The sequence below is a fragment of the Pogona vitticeps genome, chromosome 4 (assembly GCF_051106095.1).
Source record: "Pogona vitticeps strain Pit_001003342236 chromosome 4, PviZW2.1, whole genome shotgun sequence".
Lineage (NCBI taxonomy): Eukaryota > Metazoa > Chordata > Lepidosauria > Squamata > Agamidae > Pogona > Pogona vitticeps.
In genome coordinates this window covers 239133642-239149704 of record NC_135786.1, presented here as the reverse complement: position 1 = coordinate 239149704, position 16063 = coordinate 239133642, and the positions used below count along the sequence as shown (strand labels likewise).

Genomic DNA, 16063 nt, shown 5'->3' with positions numbered 1-16063 from the left:
GGCCACTGGTTTCATCACCTCCTGGCAAATAGAAGGGGAAGATATGGAGGCATTGACAGATTTTACTTTCTTGGGCTCCATGATCACTGCAGATGGGGATAGCAGCCACGAAATTAAAAGACACCTGCTTCTTGGGAGGAAAGTGATGACAAACCTTGACAGTATCTTCGTAAAAAGCAGAGACATCACCTTGCCAACAAAAGTCCGAATAATCAAAGCTATGGTTTTTCCTGTTGTGATGTATGGAAGTGAGAGCTGGACCATAAAGAAAGCAGACCGCCGAAGAATTGAGGCCTTTGAATTGTGGTGCTGGAGGAGACTCTTGAGAGTCCCCTGGACTGCAAGGAGAACAAACCTATCCGTTCTGAAGGAAATCAACCCTGAGTGCTCACTGGAAGGACAGATCCTGACGCTGAGGCTCCAATACTTTGGCCATCTCATGAGAAGAGAAAGTGGTGGTGCTAAGATCCTGCTGGAGGGGCCCCACCCTGCTTTGCATCGATCAAGTAAACACAGCCCTGCTCCTGGTGAAGGCAAGCTGTGCCGGTCACCTGCCGCATGGGGGATTCGTCAACATGTGAGATTCAGCGCTTCTGCCCAGTGGAAAACGGCAGAGGTTAATTAGCTGCCCCCCCAGGGACCCACTTCTCCAGCTGTTGCGTGTCAGAGCCATCTTGCTTTTCTGCGTCTTCTCTCTTGCCACACTGTGGGCAAGCTCGAGGAGAAAACCGGAGGGCACGCACGGAGCAAGGACTAGCCGAGCGTGGCTTAGGCGCCAAGAAGAAGAAGACGGCCAGTTTGGTGGGTTCCTCGGGCACGGAGTGACAGATACAGATTTAAAATCCACCCTGAATGTGACAGGAAGATCTGACAGGCCTCATGTCACACCAGACGTTTCGGGCACACGATGATTAATTTTTTCTCTCTCTTGTAATTGAATCGTGTGTTTGAAATGATGGAGACATCTCAATGAAAGAGTGAGGAAGCTATGGTCCTGAAGAGAAAAGAAAGAGATCAACAAAGCCTCTCATTTCATTTCAAAACAGTAATCAATGTCTGGGTTGACGCTTTATATCTCTACTGGAGTACCGTTCCCCATGAGATGTGTTCCTGTCGTGAATCTCAGGAGAACAGCCACACCAAAGCCTTCTAGGAACGCCCAGAAAACCGGAGAGTCTCCAAAGTATTTAGGACCAGTGGGTCATCAATGGCTGTGAGATTCTGAGTGCTCTCACACTGGGAACTGGGAAAAGTTACTTTTCGAAAACTGTCTGAAACCCACTGAAGATTGAGGCTGGTCAAGCGAGTCACCGGTCCTTTCCCTTGATGCGGCATCCAACACTGCCACATGTTAAGAACTCTATGTATACCTGATCCGTTACACGTCAAGTTGTGGGACTCTGCAAGTGCCTCTGCGTATGTACACCTGCAGAGCGGGACGATCCCGAAGTGGTTTGGAGTTTTCTTCGGGGTTCAGCTGTCAGTCTCCATTTCCTTTTTTTGCCAGCTCGGTCTGTCCGGTTCTGGTTCTCCGTTTCTATGTTCCTTTCCACCTGAGGTGCATCTGCTAAATTTCCACATTTCTAACCCAATGGCCTCCATGATCACTGCAGAGGGTGACAGCAGCCACGAAATTAAAAGACGCCTGCTTCTTGGGAGGAAAGCAATGACAAACCTCGACAGCATCTTAAAAAGCAGAGACATCACCTTGCCGACAAAAGTCCGAATAGTCAAAGCTATGGTTTTTCCTGTAGTGATGTATGGAAGTGAGAGCTGGACCATAAAGAAGGCTGATCGCTGAAAAATTGCCGCTTTTGAATTGTGGTGCTGGAGGAGGCTCTTGAGAGTCCCCTGGACTGCAAGGCGAACAAACCTATCCGTTCTGAAGGAGATCAACCCCGAGTGCTCACTGGAAGGACAGATCCTGAAGCTGAGGCTCCAATCCTTTGGCCATCTCATGAGAAGAGAAGACTCCCTGGAAAAGACCCTGATGTTGGGAAAGTGTGAAGGCAAGAGGAGAAGGGGACGACAGAGGATGATGAGATGGTTGGACAGGGTCACCGAAGCAACCAACATGAATTTGACCAAACTCTGGGAGGCAGTGGAAGACAGGAGGGCTTGGCATGCTCTGGTCCATGGGGTCACAAAGAGTTGGACACGACTAAACAACATCATGATGTGTTCTGCTCTCTGGGATGGCTGAGAACAGATCCTGCCTCTCCTCAAGTCTTTGAAAAGTGATATCCTATCACCCCTTGGTCCTCTTTCCTCAAGGCGAAACAGGCCCAGTTCTTCCAGCCTTTCCTCCTAAGGCTTCGTTTCCAGCCCCTCTGATCCTCCTCCTCCCTTGCTCCAGTTTGTCAGCATCCTTCCTGAAGTGCAGTATCCGTAACTGGACCCAATAGAAATCCAACAAGAAGATTGCTTTGGTTTAATGGTTGTTGTGGATTTTCCGGGCTCTTTGCCCGTGTTCTGAAGGTCGTTCTTCCTAACGTTTCTCCAGTCTCTGTGGCCATGGGCATCTTCAGAGGACAGGAGTCAGAACTCTGTGCTCTGGTGTAGTGTGCTTGGGAGTGCTGTCCTCTGAAGATGCCGGCCACAGAAACTGGTGAAACGTCAGGAAGAACAACCTTCAGAACACGGGCAAAGAGCCCGGAAAATCCACAACAACCATTAGATCCTAGCCATGAAAGCCTTCGCGAATACATTGCTTTGGTTTGATTTCACTTCCCAGCTCGAGGGAAATGGGGAAACACACCCACGCACACCGCAGCAGAATTTCAACCCTGGGTGGTGGTAAGAGAAGGAGGTGGATTTTAACACAGGCTTTTTGGACCCAAAAGGGGGACTGGATTCAAGTCATTGACGTAAAGGTAACACGCACCTCCTCCGATACATTAAATGCAATGCATTTAATCTGATGCATTTCCACAACAGGCAAGTCCAATGCGTTCCCCTTACAAGTAATGAAATGGAAAGAAACACAAATGGGTAGAGAACAAAAATCTAAACACAGAATCAAGACCCCCACACACACACAAAGAGGAAAGAAAAGAAGAGGTATAATGATAAAAGAAAGATCCAGACCAAGATCCATTTCAATCTGCTTTTTGAACCAGCCATAGGGGGGGGGGAAGAGTGGTGTGCACCGTTCCTGGAGGCACTGCAATACCAGGTCGATGCGTGGAGTGGACGGAGCAAGCCCCTCTTCCATCTCCCAGCTCCAAAAATCCATTTAATATGTAGTCCTCAGATAGAGGACGTATCAGATATTAAACTGATAAGAACAGATACTACACTTGATCTTAGCCAAAAGGCCGAGAAGCGATAACTCAAATGGGCCGGAAAACACCGGGGTCTCCGTTTCTGCCGCCCTCCCAGGTGCCCAAGAGCAAGGCCCTGCTTGGAGGCACCCTGTCCAGCTCCATGACCCACACAGCAGCTAACCCCCCAACCACATACTCTGAAAATGTTGTGGTTTTCCACCCGGTTTCTCCTGCTTTCCTGGGAAAAGCAGATCCGGTGGAAACGGGCCCTTTCTGCGAACCTTGCGCATTTCTCAGGTCCTCCTGACAGCCATTGGCCGGTAATTAGCATACGCCTTCCTCCTTCCCGATCATGTGCTGTGAAGTTGTCATGCACTTGGATGGCCAGCAGGGGTCCCCCACGGGTCACACCGTCTGTGTCACTTAGGCATTTAGGCAATTTTTCCACGATTTCACAACACCCCTTTTTGTTCTAATTCAGGTGGACAAAGAGACAGAGAACGAGCCACACCCAAAGCTGAAGGCTGGTTTGGTGCAGGAAAATTTTAAAAATCGTCCCCTCTATTTGAACGGACTTTTGAAGATTTTCCCAAAAATGACTAGAAATATGTTGGGAATTAAAGCATCACTGCATTTCACCGGACCTCTTAGTTGCATTTTCTGTAAAACTAAAATCATCATCATCATCATCATCCAGCAGAGAGAACCTTCCAAGAGGCACCAACACCATATACGAAGTCTGCCTGAAGGACAGCCACTGCTACTTCCTTGAAGTCCCTTCCCTGTTTTGCAAAGACGGCCGATTTACCTGCCCAGGTGATGAACCTTTGGATATGCTGCAGCTGCGCCCCCAGCTTGCTCTGCATCCGCTCCATGGTGGACAAGACCAGCCCGAGGCTCTCGTTCAGTTTTTGCAGTTTCTTCATCAATTCCTCATAATATTGAGTGGTCTGGTTCTGATAGGTCAGGAACGAGCCCAAACCGATCTCTGGCAAGATCACAAGAAGGATCATAATTATGATGTGCTGTGAAAATGAATTCCAACTTAGGGTGGACGCCTTTTCAGGGTTTTTCTGGTAGAGAAACACACAGAGGTGGTTCCCCTTTTCCCCTTCTTCCTGGGGTGTCCTGGGACTGTCCAGCTTTTGCCCAAGGCCACCCAGGCTGGCTCTCTACTCACAGGGAGGCAGCACTGGGGATTTTCAAACTCCCAACCTCTGGCTCCATAGCCCGATTCCTAACTCACTGAGCTATTGAGCCAACTCTCTGAGATAAAGGTGGTTTTTAATAATCAGAATTTAAGACATCAAACATTAGTGTTGTTTTTTTAAAAAAAAACACTATTAGAAGCCAAACATTATAAATTCAGAAGCCAGTGGACGGGCAACCTCGCCCAGTGTTTGCAGCACCAGAGGACAGGACGAGCTTGAGATACGAACCAATTTTGGCATAGACTTCTTGGGCTCCACGCTGTACTTCGGCCAGATCTTTCAGGATAGCCTGGTGGCCCTCTCGCAGATCGGCGCCCTGGCTGTTGAGATGACCGCTCACATTTTCTGCCGGAAGAGAACCGTGTTGGAAACCCACCCATTGCACATGACATAACGGGGGGGGGGCATTTCCAGCACTGGAAAATTCATTCTGTACATACAACGGGCTTCCTCCAACGCAGGTGGGAGAGCTCCTGGTTCCTTTGAGCTCTTCCCCCCCACCTCTCTTCCCCCCTCGTGCCTTTTTTTTTTTTTTAAAAGTGGAAAAGCCACAGAATGACACACTCCTCGTTTAAGAGCAACACAGGACTGGAAGTGGTGGGGCCAAACCACAGGACCAGGAAAGTAGTTTGTGTTGGAAAATAACAGGGCTCCCCGGCAAAGCGTAGGGACAGAAGGACATGCCCCCCCTCAAGCAAAACAGTAGCAGGGGACCACAAGAACTGGGGATCACTGCACACAAAAGACTAGCGAACGACACCCATCAATCACAGTGACTGATCACCTCTCCCTCTTATCACAACAATGCACCCACAACAAAAAAACACTGATCACCCAATCTCCTGAAAAGAACAAAAAGCTGATCCCACAGCTACAAATATTCAACTATCCCACACACTACACCAGAACACACGAGTTCTAGCTCTTGTCCTCTGAAGATGCCAGCCACCGAGACCGGCAAAGCATTAGGAAGAAAAAAGCATGACAGCCAGCAGAATCTCTTGCAAACGATTGCCTTTTTAACCTGTGCAAGGCGGTAGGATTCTGCGTGGTGGGGACACCGCCAGGGTGCCCTCCTCAAGACCGCTTTGCCCCTTGCTGTTTTTCCCTCACCCATTCTCTTCACAATGCCCTCGATCAGCTGGGCCACCTGCTGCTGCCCACTGGCAATCAGGGCTTTCTCCTGTGCCAGCTGAGCCAGGTTGCCTTGTATGGACGCCTCCATCTGCTCTTGGCTGTTCTGGAATCTCTCCTGCTGGACCAGGAGGTCCTGCTGGCCACTCGCCACCTTCTCCAGGGACTCGGAGGTCAAGGTTTTCAGCTCTTCTTGGCCATTCTGCGGAGGGTGGGGGAAAATCAAAATCGTCAGAAGGAACGGCAGCTACGGTGAGAATTCAAAGATGACGTTGAAAGAAGCAGGAGAGACACCCCAGCGAAGACCCACAAGGAAGGCGGGTCAGAGGCAAGGGGGAGAGAAAACAAGCAGAGCATCCAGGCAGGAAGTCTTGAAGCATGCATGGAAATAAACAGGAAAGAAGGAAAAAGAAGGGAGGGACAGGAAAGCAGGTAAGAGGTGAGGAAAATTCTGGAGAAACTGCTAAGACCTCATTGCATGCAGTGAAGTAGGAGCGAGTATGAAAGAACTGATGCAAAAAAACAGTTTGATTTTTAAGATGCCATAAATCTCCTTGTGGTGGTTATTTTTCTGTGTTTGCTAGTTTTTGCAAAATGCAGCCGCTGCTCTCCAAGACAAGGGATTAGAAAAGCTGCAGCTTTTTGCACCCACTTCCAAAAAAACAGCCTGGAAATGGATGCAAGCTTTTGCATCAGTGGCTCCTTCCCTCCTGTTCCCTCAGGTTCCTCACCCTTATCCCCCACCACCCATCCCAGCAGGTTTCGGAAAGGCAAGGAACAATATAATGGCCGGAACACCACAGGGAAACTGTGCCAACCTCCATTGCAATTGTGTCAACTACAGTGGCAGAAAACGGCTGCCCGCTGACAACCCGGCGCCCGCCCTTCTGAACTGTGCGCTGCTCACAGCAGCTTGACGTGCATCCAGTTGTGCCAGTGGCAACGTGTTCATGAGTGGCCCTTGGTTGTTGCAGCGAATGGGATGACACTGACCGCAACATAAAGCGGTCTCAATAGGATTCTGGCTTGTCTCTGGGCCCACCGCTCTTTTTCGCAGCCTCAAGAGCTTTTGAGTGCAAAAACGTTTGGCCTGGCATGTCCTGTTTTCTCTCTTTTTTAACAGCTTCTCAGTACAGCGCTTCTGGGCTCCTGGGTTTTGTGGAAAACACGACTTTGCCACCACCAAGCCCCCTCCAAACAAACCCGAAGAGCCTCCCCCCACCCCACAAAAACCTTTTTTGTTTTTTTTTTAATGGCTCTTTCTAGGCCTGGCGCTGCCTCTCATGGGGGGGGGGGCTGGAGGCTTGCCTTTTTTTTCCTCCAACCCCTGTGGGATCTCTCTCCTGCTCCTCCCTTTCAGGTGACGCTTCTGGGTTGGTGTTCCTTTCCCTGAAAAAGCGCCTACTTTGATGCCTTTCAAGCATCAGGCACAGACGTTCGCAATTTCCAATATTATTCATTTACTTTGAACCTTCTGTCAGACGAAACGCATTTTGTTCCTGCTCCTTTTACGGCCACTTCTAATCTGCACCCTGTCCTGTTCGTGGCCATCACCTCTTTAGCCAGGATGTGAGCCACCCTCCGGCGGTGGGGAGAGTAAAACACTCCAGCCACAATCCAATCGCGGATTTATGCCTGCATAAGGTGAGACGGTCTCAGCCACGGCATCACATTGGCCACCGAATCAGATGGTCCTTTTTGCATTCTTAGGCGCACGCTCAGGAATGCAAAAAGCATTTTACCAGGGGCCATGTAACACAGGCAACATGGGCCGTTTCCCTGATGCAGGTTTGGCACTCCCAAGAACACCACCAAACTGGGTTCCACAGACTCATGGGGGCCACCTCTGGCTATTGATGAACCCCCCCCATGGTGGAAGCTGAGGGAACGCTGCAGCTGTGCCACAGACAGACCTTCAGCGCCTTCATAGCCTCCAGCTGGCCAACCGCCGTAGAGACCAGCGCGTTGACGGTGTGTTCTGCCCGGCGCTTGAACTGCATCTGGCGGGTGGCGTAGCAGACGGCGCGCGCTCGGTTGCTCACGATGTGGTAGGCGTTCCAGGTGTCGGGATCCATCTCCGCCGTGCATTCAGCCAGGGTCTGTTGGAAGGAAAGGTGCGGGGGGACCGTGATTGACCGGGGGAGAGAAGGGCATCTGAGATTGCAAAATTCTTGAGGGGGGGGCACAGTTTTACTTTCGCAGGTTGTCCCCTCCATCAAAATCGAGAAGTCGCTGTAGATCTGTAGGCTCAGATCCCTCCTTACGGGTAGATCCGCAAACCTCCCGACTTACCATATCCGCAGAGCACAGGTAAGTCCTCCGACCCTCCACGCTGGCCTGGCAGTTGAAGAGGGACACCCCAAGTTTGGCCAGCTCTTCCTCTGTAAGGGCCGTGCAAGATGACCGGAGCTGAGCGATCACCTAGCAACAAGGTCAAGGAGAAAGGAGAAGAACCGGAGGGGGGAGAGCGATTCCTTCACTTCCGACACGATGTCTGGGAGCAAAAGGGGATTTTTAAAAGGCAGACTTTAAATCTGAAGCACTCCGTATCTTTTTCTTAATGCCTTTCCTGCCTGGATAATTAGCTACAGACGTTGTAAAGGCCATTATTTATCCCAGGCTTCTTTGAGAGGACCACGCACTGGCATGAAAAAGGAGAACATTTTTGGAAACGGCTGTCCATCTATTATATAGCAGTGCAAAGGTGGAGGGCTCACTTAGCATCAGGGCTACCAGGCAGCCCCAGTAATGAAGGAGCCCCACAGTCATGGGGACCTGCCTCACTAAGCATGATGGGACTCAAGTTATTAAGTCCCGATGGGCTTAAGTAGCCGAGTCAATGTCGACTCAGCTTTCCATCTTTCTGAGGTCTGTCAATGGGGAGTACCCAGCTTGCTGGGGAGTGAGAGGCCAAGCATAGCCTGCATAATTAAATTGCAAACGGCCCACAGCATGCTTTAAGCACTATGGGGCAATATATAAGCAGCACAGTTTGTTTCTTTACTGCCCCAGGGAATCAAGATGACACTGTACCATTTTGCTGCAGTTTTTGTCTTGTAATCCTCTATCTGGTAAAATACTTGGGAACTGGGAAAGACCACCTCCACCTATTCTAAAGTTGCCTCAAATCTCTAGAAAGCAGGATGCTGGAAACCCCCAAACAACTTTATTTTAGCGTTGCCCTGGGGGCAAGACCCCTAGCCCACTATGCTAAGGCACAAGCAAACCTTATGGTGACAGGCATCGAGGGGGGAGAGCTGCCACCGCTGGGCTTCGGCCAGGAACCCCTCATCTGCTGTGGTCATCTCAAAAGGGACAGGCCCCAGATTTCCAGGATCAGGAGGAGGTGTGGGGTCTGGAGCGGGCGCTGGGGTTGCAGTCCGAGTGAACCAGCTGAAAAACCCAAAGGAGGGGGCAGCACCCCAAAGCAGGAGGAGCGGAAGGAACAGGGCGCAGCGCCCGAGGGGGAGCATCTTCGGAACACACTCTGCAAGAGAGAGAAAGCAAACTTGCCACAGCCGCTTCATGGGGAGAAAAAAAGGTCACGCCTGGAAACTTCCCACGTCTGCTCCAAAACAAATCCACACACCCCACATGAAGAACCCCCAAGAATGAGCGTGCAAAATGGCTCACCTTTTTCCTTTTTGCCTAAGTAAGAAGGGCTCCGTTTTCGCTCCCTTCTCCTAGTGTCATACAAAACCACTTAGCAGTGCAGCAAACAGTGTAGTTCAACCTTCCCGCTGAAAAAATTTTCTCTGACCTTTGCATTCTGGAGGCTTGCATAAAACATAATCCATATGCAAAAGGAAAAAAAAATTCAGAATCCCAAGTAAGGGTTTCTCTCTGCTAATCCGCCCGTGTAATTTCATATAATCCAACACAGTGCATGCTTTTAAACCTTGTGGAACAAAAACAATGGATTGGCAGCAACGGCAGCCTTCGGTTCATGAAGGAGGGCCTTTGGCCTTTCAGGTAAGGGCTAAGCTAACCATCTTCTAACCTGCTAAACCATCTTCTAACCTGAATTACTTAAATTCAGGAAAAGTGAACAGCTCAGAAAATCCTGCAGATGGGAGGTGTCTGGAAGCCTTTCCAGTTCAGCATTTTGACGCCACAATGGTTAACCAGATGCCTCTGGAAGCGCAGCAGGAAGACATGAACTCTGTCCCGGACCCATCCACAGTTGTTGTTTAGTTGTTGTCCACATCCACTAGCAACTAGCAAACAAACACATGCAACTTCCCATCCAGGAGTTAAGTAAGTTACTGTTATTACGACAAGCCGTCTTACTTATATCAATGAATAACTAAATGTTCTGCTCCTCTTAGGTCACTGGACCATTTGCAAGAATAACCAGTGAAGAAAATTCGTATTCGTTGTTGGGAGAATACCAAATTCCTTCCTTTTGGAAGGAAGACGACAGGAACAGGTCGCGTGGGATTCTTCAGACAGGGAGAGAGAACATGTAGCGACTGCTCTAGAGTAGAGCAGAGCTACTGGGAGAAAACCCCTCTCTGGGTGGGGGGAGTGGAAGGCCAAGAAGAGGTGTGGGTGTGGGTTTTAGCAGCAGAGCAATATAGATGAAGGGGCTGAGTGTTCATTGGGACGCCCAGGAGAAAGAAAAACTTCTTTTTTCCCCTGACACATCACAGAAACCTCTCAAACAAAAAACAAGAGGCAAGAAATTTGTGGCTCATTCAAGGCTGTTATATTTTGATGCAGAACAAGTTTTTTTTCCTGGACTCACTCCAAGAAAGCCCACATTAAAATACAGCACTTCATCTTTAGTTTATTCGGCCGTAGAGCCTGAGGTTGGGTGTTCAATTCCCTCCTGCCCTTCCAGCGAGAAGAGCCATCCTGGGTGGCCTTGGGCCAGCAGCACTGTCCCAGGGCGCCCCCAAGAAGAAGGGGAAAGGGGGAACCACTTCTGAATATTCTCTACCTGGAACACCTTGAAAAAAGTCACCCTAAGTCAGAATTTGACTTGATGGCCCTTGTTTATTTTGTTACTTAAGTTTGAAGGCACCGCAACATTTTTATCTCCTGCAACGTGTTGTGTTTTGTCTCATCTGGTGCACACACTGACACGGCTACTTCTCTGAAAGCCCCATTATGTAGAATGTAATTAAGTTTTAACTAGTTACTTTTCGGGAAAACCAGCAATGTCATGTGTAGTTGCCAATATACCTTCTAAGTGTAAGAAATAACACCTTCTTCACTTGGGTGCTACTATGAATACTGTACCTAGTTATTTCCAACAGTATCTCCTCAGAGGCGCGTTTAACAGGAATTTTTCTCTTACGAGTCCTAAGCAATCAGGGAAGCGTTCTTTAACTCTGCCTTTTATATTTTTGCAAATATTTTCAAGTCGCCATATCAGAAGTGGTTAGTAGAGGAACCAAAGAATCATTCTCTGTATTCTTCTCCGAGTTGGTAAGGGCAATGGAATGCATCCACAGTGTTTGCTGGAGTAATTACACGCACGATGGCGGCAATCAGAACAATTAAAAAACTGTCGATGCTAGGCATCTAAGTGGCGTGAAATTAGACACTGAGAATGTAAGCAGGTTGGAACATCCGTAAAAAGGTGTGTCTTTTGTTGCAGTCAATTTTGCTTGTAGATAATGACGCAACTTTGCCCCATGGTGGAAAAATCCCTGTAGATGTGGGTCCTTTCCATCCTACTACGAACTTGATAATGTTGTTTTAAGAGGATTGCTGCTTTGGTGGAGGGCTATTGTTCATTATTGGCCTTCACAATAGATGAAAGCTGCCCAGTGTGGGGGATACATTCCAGGTCAATAGCCCTCAAAAGAAAGGTAGAGACAGAACTGACCCTAACCAACCTTGGGGCCATCACATATTCTTGGACTACAACTCCCAGAAGCCTTCACTACTAGCTGTGTGGCCAGGATTCCTGAGCCGGGTAGCCACAGAGCATCTGGGGGAGCCCAGGATGGGAAGCATTGCATGTCCCTGGGAAGTACTGTCCGCCTGTGAGCAGCCCAGGAAGAAACCAGCTTTCAAACAGCTGGGATAGACTGCGTTGGAAAAAGGATGCTCATGCCCAGAAAATATTGATCCTCTTTGCTGCCTGTTTTTTGAGACAGGCTCTGAAGATGGTTTTAAGGCAACGAGTTTCTTTGAAACAAGGGAATGATGCACTATTTTATGGGTCCAAATAGGACATGCAGGTCATCTTTGTTGGCTTTCACCGGAGTTTTATTTATTTTGGGATGGAGATGAAGCTAAAAATCTAAGTGAACTCATATGAAGAAAATAAAGAAATTCAAGCCATTTTTGAGACTTTCATAAAAGATGGGGCAGCAGTTTTCCCAAGAGTAATAATAATAGTGATATTATATAACACCACTTCCAAATCAGAGGGCAAGCCACATTATTATTATTATTATTATTATTATTATTATTATTATTATTATTATTATTATTATTATTATTATTAAATAGGCCGGGTAGGTGGGACTCGTCAGCCATGTAAGGCAGCCCATCTAGGAGAAGGAAAACTCTGATTTCAAACCTCCACTGCCTTGTGGCTATATCCACTCATGGAAAAGGCTTCAGGAGATAACCTCGAGGCAAAATCCGGAGCCGGAGTCCCGTAGACAGTTCGTGTTGTTCTGCCAACTCCTGCGACGTCGCTGGAACCAGTTGTATTGGCTCTTGCCTCTCCATTGGACTATTTCAGTGACGCGGAGAGGGGAGATTTTCTGCTTGGGTAACAGCCTATCCTCCATATTATTCTACCCAGGCTTCGTGCTCTGGAGAGGACACTCCAGCTTTGCATACAGTGTCGAAATAACACAGGAACTAGCAGTTACTGGTTATACGTTTTGCTCGATTGGCACAGAGCATGATGCCAGGGACTACTTCTGATGGTCAGAGAGCCGAAAAACAGATCAATAACCATGCACCACACAACAATCAAAAGAAAACATCTGCCCTAAAGTTGGGAACCTGGAATGTTCGGACAATGACCCCTGGCTTTTCTGACAACCTGCAGGAAATAGACGACGTGCGCAAGACAGCTGTTATCGACATTGAACTGAGTAGACTGCGGATGGACATTGTTGCCCTGCAAGAGACGAGATTGCCAGACATGGGATCTGTCAAAGAAAAAAACTTCTCATTCTTCTGGCAGGGAAAACCATTGAACGAGACCAGGGAATATGGTGTTGGCTTTGCGGTCAGAAATACTCTGCTGAGATCCATTGTTCCACCTACTGTGGGGAGTGAAAGAATCCTGTCTCTGCAGCTCCACTCATCAGCGGGACTGGTCACCCTCATCAGTGCATATGCACCAACACTGTCATCCACAACAGAAGTCAAAGACAAATTCTATGACGATTTGGCAGCTACTATCAAAAACGTCCCCGAGAGAGAGCCGCTGTTCATTCTCGGAGACTTTAATGCTAGAGTTGGTGCTGATCACAACTCTTGGCCCACCTGTCTAGGCCGTTTTGGCATTGGGAAGATGAATGAAAATGGCCAACGTTTGCTGGAGTTTTGCTGTTATTATGGTCTTTGTGTCACCAACACATTCTTTAATACAAAGCCTCAACACAAAGTTTCCTGGAGACATCCAAGATCAAAGCATTGGCATCAGCTTGATTTGATCCTCACTAGACGTTCTAGCTTATCTAGTATTACGATCACACGCAGTTACCAGAGTGCTGATTGTGACACTGATCATTCCCTGGTGTGTAGCAGAATAAAACTGCAAACAAAGAGATTGTATCACACTAAAAAGGAAGGAAAACCACGTATAGATATCAACAAGATTCGCAATCAAAGAAAAGTGGAGGAATTTGCCCAAGCGCTTCAGGAAACCCTTCCAGGCCCGGCTGATGCGAATGCACCTGAACGATGGGAACACTTCAAGAACGCTGTTTATAACACTGCCTTGTCCACATTTGGCAAGAAGACCAAAAAGACGGCTGACTGGTTCGAAGCCCATTCAGAGGAGCTGATTCCAGCCATCGAGGATAAGAGGACAGCTCTAGCAGCATACAAAGCCTGTCCTAGTGAGTACAACTTGCAGGCTCTTCGAGCTGCTCGTAGCCAAGTCCAACAGACTGCCAGGAGATGTTCCAATGATTACTGGCTTCAGCTCTGCTCTCAAATACAGATAGCAGCGGACACAGGTAACATCAAGGGAATGTATGATGGTATCAAGCAGGCTTTAGGTCCAATACAGAAGAAATCTGCTCCCTTGAAGTCTACTACAGGCGTGATCATCCAGGATCGAGCACAGCAGATGGAACGCTGGGTACAGCACTACTCTGAGCTATATTCTAAAGAGAATGTAGTAACGGAAGAGGCACTAAATAACATTGAGTGCCTGCCTCTCTTGGAAGAGCTGGACAGTGAACCAACTTTAGCAGAAATAAAAGCAGCCTTGGATTCCCTTGCCTCTGGCAAGGCACCTGGAAAGGACAACATCCCCGTTGAAGTTTTGAAGTGTTGTAAAGAGATCATCACCACTGAGCTGTATGAACTCTTTTCTCTTTGCTGGAGAGAAGGTGGAGTACCACAGGACATGAAGGACGCAAACATCGTCACATTGTATAAGAACAAAGGCGACAGGGGCGACTGCAATAACTACCGTGGTATCTCTCTTCTCAGCGTTGTAGGGAAGCTGCTGGCCCGTGTTGTGCTGAAGAGACTTCAGGTGCTTGCAGACAGAGTGTATCCAGAATCACAGTGTGGTTTTCGAGCTAACAGATCCACCACTGACATGGTATTCTCCCTCCGACAGCTGCAGGAGAAATGCAGGGAACAACAACAGCCACTCTTTGTGGCCTTCATAGATCTCACAAAGGCCTTTGACTTGGTTAGCAGGGACGGACTTTTTAAAATACTTCCCAAGATTGGATGTCCACCTCAACTCCTTAATATCATCAGGTCCTTTCATGAGGAAATGAAGGGCACTGTAGTTTTTGATGGCTCAACATCAGATCCCTTTGACATCCGAAGCGGAGTAAAACAAGGCTGTGTCCTTGCGCCAACCCTGTTTGGGATCTTCTTTGCTGTCATGCTGAAGCAGGCCTTTGGAACTGCAACAGAAGGTGTCTATCTCCGGACTAGATCAGATGGAAAGCTTTTTAATCTCACTAGATTGAGAGCGAAGACCAAAGTCCAAATGAAATGTATGCGGGACTTCCTCTTTGCTGATGATGCAGCCATTGTTGCCCACTCTGCTGAAGACCTCCAACAACTCATAAATCATTTTAGCAAGGCCTGCCAAGACTTTGGACTAACTATCAGCCTGAAGAAAACACAAGTCATGTGCCAGGGCGTAGACTCACCTCCCTCTATTACTATCTCCATGCAAGAACTGGAGGTTGTTCATGAATTTGTGTACCTTGGCTCAACAATCTCTGACACTCTCTCCCTAGATGTCGAGCTGGATAAACGCATTGGGAAAGCAGCTACCATGTTCTCTAGACTCACAAAGAGAGTATGGCTTAACAAGAAGTTGACAGCATACACCAAAATCCAGGTCTATAGAGCCTGTGTCCTGAGCACACTCCTATACTGCAGCGAGCCCTGGACCCTTTGTGCACGGCAGGAGAGGAAGCTGAACACCTTCCATATGCGTTGTCTCCGACGCATTTTTGGTATCACCTGGCAGGACAAAGTTCCAAATAGAGTAGTCCTAGAACGAGCTGGAATTTTCAGCATGTATACAATATTGAAACAGCGCCGTCTACGTTGGCTTGGGCACGTCGTGAGAATGGCTGATGGTCGGATTCCAAAAGATCTCCTGTATGGAGAATTAGTGCAGGGAAGCCGCCCCCGAGGGAGACCACAGCTGCGTTACAAGGACATCTGCAAGCGGGATCTGAAGGCCTTAGGAATGGACCTCAACAGATGGGAAACCTTGATGTCTGAGCGTTCAGCCTGGAGGCAGGCGGTGCATCATGGCCTCTCCCAATTTGAAGAGACACTTGTACAGCAGACCGAGGCAAAGAGGCAGTCCCGAAACAAGCAAAACCAGGGAGCTGGACAGGGGACAGATTGGATTTGTCTCCAGTGTGGAAGGGATTGTCACTCTCGAATTGGCCTTCTCAGCCACACAAGACACTGTTCCAAGACCTCCATACAGAGCACGATACCATAGTCTCTTGAGACTGAAGGATGCCTACGAAAATTATTATTATTATTATTATTATTATTATTATTATTATTATTATTATTATTATTATTATTATTATTATTATTATTATTATTATTATTATTCCAGGGCATTTATCTATCATTATGAATATGTTATAGATTCTTCTTTCACACTTAAATAATTTACTGTTTTTATGTTTTTACTCTTGTGCCTCTAACGATGTTAATTTTTCTCGCAGAAAGGTGGAACCAGAAATATCTAAAATAAATAGAAGAAACAATGTTTTTTTTTCTGGGGCGGGAGGCCATTCCTCA

General features: G+C 47.9%; 1 protein-coding gene and 1 non-coding gene across 6 annotated transcripts in view; both read right to left on the bottom strand.

The window, feature by feature from the left end:
* LOC110071440 (protein brambleberry) overlaps window positions 1–16063 on the bottom strand; it is a 30251-nt gene that overhangs the window by 14051 nt on the left and 137 nt on the right. For all 5 annotated transcript variants that reach the window (XR_013544413.1, XM_078392069.1, XM_078392071.1 and 2 more), the window contains exons 2-7: window positions 8839–9098; window positions 7904–8032; window positions 7525–7710; window positions 5591–5813; window positions 4706–4822; window positions 4075–4254 (exon numbers count right to left, since the gene is read on the bottom strand). Coding sequence is in view for 4 of the 5 variants with exons in the window: in XM_078392069.1 (XP_078248195.1) it covers window positions 4075–4254; window positions 4706–4822; window positions 5591–5813; window positions 7525–7710; window positions 7904–8032; window positions 8839–9084 (1081 nt within the window). In the remaining variant the exon portion in view is untranslated. The remainder of the gene's footprint in view (window positions 1–4074; window positions 4255–4705; window positions 4823–5590; window positions 5814–7524; window positions 7711–7903; window positions 8033–8838; window positions 9099–16063) is intronic.
* LOC140707191 (U2 spliceosomal RNA) lies at window positions 3139–3329 on the bottom strand. Its single transcript, XR_012087124.2, has one exon. It is a non-coding gene; the product is annotated as a U2 spliceosomal RNA (small nuclear RNA).